This window comes from Rhincodon typus, chromosome 35 (genome assembly GCF_021869965.1).
Source record: "Rhincodon typus isolate 14 chromosome 35, sRhiTyp1.1, whole genome shotgun sequence".
Classification (NCBI taxonomy): Eukaryota; Metazoa; Chordata; class Chondrichthyes; order Orectolobiformes; family Rhincodontidae; genus Rhincodon; species Rhincodon typus.
The window spans coordinates 23,667,651-23,672,095 of record NC_063366.1 but is presented as its reverse complement, the minus strand read 5'-3'; the positions used below and the strand labels follow the sequence as shown (position 1 = coordinate 23,672,095).

The following is a 4,445-nucleotide window of genomic DNA, read 5'->3' as shown; positions in this document are numbered from 1 at the left end:
ATTTGTTTCTGTTTCTGTTTCACTTTGCGGGTCGGGTGAAGTCGCTGTAACAATCCCCGCCCGGTCTAGGAGCACGTGGTTGAATTGGGAGCACATGGTCGGGGTCGGATTGGCACGGGGTGGTCACGTGGCTGGCGAGGAACACGTGCCGGAGCCCGGGCCACGCGCCGGCTCCCAGTCGGAGGACTCGCCTCTTTCACGTCCGCTTTGAGCCTTGAAAAGGCTCCGGCGCTTCTGTTGCGTCTTTAATTTTGGTCCCTGCAGCGTCGGGCTGAGGGTGTTGGGAAAGGAAGGGTGCTGAAGGCGCCGCCCGGCGTTGTCAGCCACCGAAATGGCTTCGGGCGACCTGATCCAAGGCTCTTCCCGGGGCAGGAAGGGGCGGCGGCGGAGGAGCCCGCCTAAAGTGCGGCAAGTGGCAGCCGCGGGTGGGGGAGCGCCCACCATGGCCGGGCACATCCTGGAGGCGGTGGCGTCTTCCCAGGAGCGCCGCGGTCTGTCGCTGGCCGGGGTCAAGAAGGCGCTGTCAGCCGCCGGCTACGATGTGCCGCGGATCAACTCGCGGGTGAACCAGGCGGTGCGGAGCCTGGTGTCCGCAGGCTCGTTGCTGCGGACGGCGGGCGCCGGGGCCTCGGGCTCCTTCAAGATCAACCGGCAGCAGCACCACGAGGACGGGCAGAACCGCCCGGTGCCAGCAGCGGCCGCCGCCGTTAATTCCAAACCCCGCGGTCGGCAGCGGAAGGCGGTCAGCGGCGGCGGCAGGAAGGGCGGCAGAAAGAGGAGCCCGACCAGGAAGAAGCCACCGCCAGGCAGCCGGAAAAAGGGCAGAATCGCTGGCGGCAGGAGGAAGGCGGCCAAGGGAACCGGGGTCCGGAGACCTGGCGGTCGGATCCGGGCGCCTCGGAAAGCAGGTAAGGAGCTGTCGCCGGCCGCTGAGCCGCCGCCTGGAGGACAGGAAGCTCAACCACAGACGGGAGGAGAGAGCGGCTCCGAGGGCCTTGAACCTGTGGCAGGGAAGCGTTGAGGAAGCGAAGAAAATAAATAGAGAATGAAAATAAACCAACCGTAAAAGGCTCTTTTCAGAGCCACCGATATGTTCAGAAAAAGAGATCACAAAAACCTAAAGAATTGCGAATGGTGTAAATAAGAAACAAAAATGAGAAGTTTCTGGAAAAACTCCGGAAGTCTGGCAGCTTCTGTGTTGAGAAATGAGTTAACGTTTCGGGTCCGGTGACCCTTCCTCAGAAATCACAACTTAATATTTTTATGTTATTTAAATAGGCCGAGATACAGGCCATCAATAGGGAGAGCACGTCCGTTTTAATTAAAATGCTCCAATCTAGGAAGGTTCTTAAAATATTTCTTCGGATGTTGCAAAAATTTCAGAGCCTAACGCCTCTGCCCTGTCCTCACCTTCCGTTTCCAACCACCGGGAGGAATGGAAATTTCAGACCCTCAGCTGCGGCTCCAAAACTTATTGACGAGATGTACTTTCTGCCGATCCTAACGCCCAGAGAGGGATTAATTTCGAGTGAGCAACCTGCGGGAGAGAACAAACACAGTGGGGTGGGACAAAGCGATTGGCTTTTTCAAAGGTCTGGCACAGCGGCGATGGACTAAATGGCCTCGCAGTATCAATTCTGGGATTTCACACACAACTGCAAAAATCAGGAAGAAGAGGCCGTTCAGGCCCCCCGAGTCTGCTCCGCTATTCACTGCTGATCTGATTGATCGGCCCCATCTTTAACCCTTGGCTCCCCTGATTGTTATGAATGTCTCTGAATATTCAGTGAACCACACCCCGGCCTTACTCTGGAAAAGAGAGCTCGACAGACTCATAACCTTCTGAAAACCAATCTCATCTCCAGCTTAAATGGAAGACGCCTCGGTGTCCCCCAGCTCTAGTTTCCCTTACCCAAGGAGAAAGTAGAAATGCCCTTTCAGCCTGTACCTCGTCAACTCCCCTCAGTATTTTACATGTTTGAATGAGATGATTTCTGATTCTGACAAACTTCTATGGATGCATCTTTACTGACCTAGGACAATGAACATTTGTTAAAATTGTACCATGATGGGAGGCTGAGTAAATTTGATCTATGTTCCTTGGGCTTTAGAAGAATGAGAGGGAATCTCCTTGAAACATATGAGACGCTGTACAGGGGAGACATTAAGAATAAATAATCCCGCAGCCTGAGCGATGTTTTGAGATTCTGAATTACTTTGCCATCATTAGAATGTTTCAGATATCCAGCATTCGCAGACATTTGCCTTTATACCCTTGTCTTTGCTTTGCCTTGGGTCTTTCCAGTGATCGAGGATGCACCATCATAGATTGTCCACAGAAGCGGGTAATGTTCTAAGATTATAAGAAGAATTATAGCATGACAATAATAAGTCAAACCACATTCTGTCAGACACAATTACTCAGCTAAACAAAAACAGAGAATGCTGGAGAAACTCAGCAGGTCTGGCAGCTTCTGTGGAGAGAGTGACAAAAACAGTGAACATTTCGAGTCCTGTGAGATTCTTCGACCGAAACACACACAAGATGAATCGCAGAATGGGTGACCACTTTGTGAAACACCTCAACTCTGTCCGTTAAAAATAATCCTGATCTTCCAGATGCCTGCACTTCAACACAACCTGCTTTCCATCTCGATCCCGCTGCAATGCTCCAGCGAAGCTCAATGTAAGTTGGGGGAACAGCATATTATTTTCTAATTGACCTTACACCTCAGGACTCAACATTAAGTTGAACAATTTCATGGCATGAACACCTCCTGCCATTTCTGTTACCCACCCCCACACCCCAGGTCCTTTCTTCTCTCTAACTGGGCTCCCTTTCTACAAAACTCTTCACTCCTCTTCCCCCAGAAGAAGTGTCACTGGACTCAAGATGTTAGTACTTTCTCTCCACAAGATGCTGCCAGACCCATTGAGTTTCTCCAACCATTTCTGTTTTTGTTCATTTCAGATCTTCAGCATCCACAGTTCCTTGCTTTGTTGTAATTACTCAGACCTTAGGGAGCTGGTACAGATCCATCTGCTCGCTCTGAAAGCTGAAGCAGAACTCCTCTTCCCCACTGATAGACTACATCTAACATCAGAAGAATGGGTGGAGCCAATGTTACATGAACATTAACCTCTCCAGAGCCACTACCTCTTACAACAGAGTGCACAGGAACCAGGAGTTAAAGTGAAGGACATGACCTTAGGAAATTCAATATCTGGATTATTACCTGAACCATATGTGAATTGTTGTAGGCATAAGGAGGGTTGGGAAGCCAACATTAAGCTGAGGGACTGGTGTGTGGGTGATGTTCCATTTCATACAAACACAAGAATTAAGAGCAATTCATTCTCTCAAATTTTCTTGACATTCAATAAACTCATGACTGCTATGATTATACCCTCAACTCCACATTCCCACCTATCTCCAGAAAAATTTGATGTCGGTTTGCAATGGGGATTTGAACTGACGATACCGCTGGGATAGTGTGCACCTGAGTTGGACTTGGAGCAGTCGTTTACATTCAGTCATTGTGTAAAACAGTTCTAAATGAGTTAGGTGATGGAGAGAATGGGATGCTTACAATCATCTTCAGCAGCTTCATCAATAAACTTCCTTCCATCATAAGGTCAGAAGTCGGCATCTTCATTAATGAGTAGACAATGATTATTCACAAAGCCTAACGGAGAAGTTTCTGGCTCCATGCAGCAAGACCTAGACAAATTTCAGGCTTGAATTGAAAAGCAGCAAGTAACATTCATGCCACAAAAATGCTAAGCGATGAGCATTTTTCAACAAGATAATCTAAGTACTATTGCTGGATCTTCTACCATCCTACCATCTTAGGGTTAAACATTGACCAGAAACTCAAATGGGCCAGCATGTAGTTACTGTGGCTCCAAGGGCAGGTCAGAAGCAGGAAATTCTGTGGTGAATATTTCATCTCCTGTCTCCCCATTATCTGTCCAACTTCTAAAAGATACATATGAGGAGGGTGATTGAATACTCACCCACTTGGCTGGATGGGGGCAGCTCCAACAACACCTAAGAGATTGACACACCCAGGACAAAGCAGCCCCCGCTTCATTGTCACCACATCCACAAACATCCCACTCCCTCCCCCACCGACGCTCAGTAGCAGCAGTGTGTACCATCTACAAGGTGCACCGCAGAAATTCAGTGATTCAGAAATAACAGTGATTATAGTTCAAAAGCAATTATCTTTGAAGCACTTTCAGACATCTCTTACTCGTGAAAAGCACAATATAAGGCAAGTTTTTTTGTCTTTCTTGTTAATAAAATAGTCTTTAGTTTTTTTCTTTTCAGATTATGCTACGTTTGCTACTCCATCTAGCAGATAGATGGGAACACTGCCCCCACTGCAAGTTCCCCTCCGAGCCACTCATCATCCTGACGGAAATATATCGCCGTTCCTTCA

General features: G+C 48.7%; 1 protein-coding gene across 1 annotated transcript; it reads left to right on the top strand.

The window, feature by feature from the left end:
* The first annotated feature begins 210 nt into the window (after positions 1–210).
* On the top strand, positions 211–4,083 carry LOC109914624 (histone H1.2-like). The gene has a single exon (XM_048616621.1). The coding sequence runs from the start codon at positions 332–334 to the stop codon at positions 1,019–1,021; it is 690 nt and encodes a 229-aa protein (XP_048472578.1). The 5' UTR covers positions 211–331; the 3' UTR covers positions 1,022–4,083.
* The last annotated feature ends 362 nt before the right edge of the window (positions 4,084–4,445 follow it).

Coding starts and splice junctions, on each gene's coding strand:
- LOC109914624 (XM_048616621.1), top strand. CDS start 332: ATGGCTTCGGGCGACCTGATCCAAGGCTCTTCCCGGGGCAGGAAGGGG.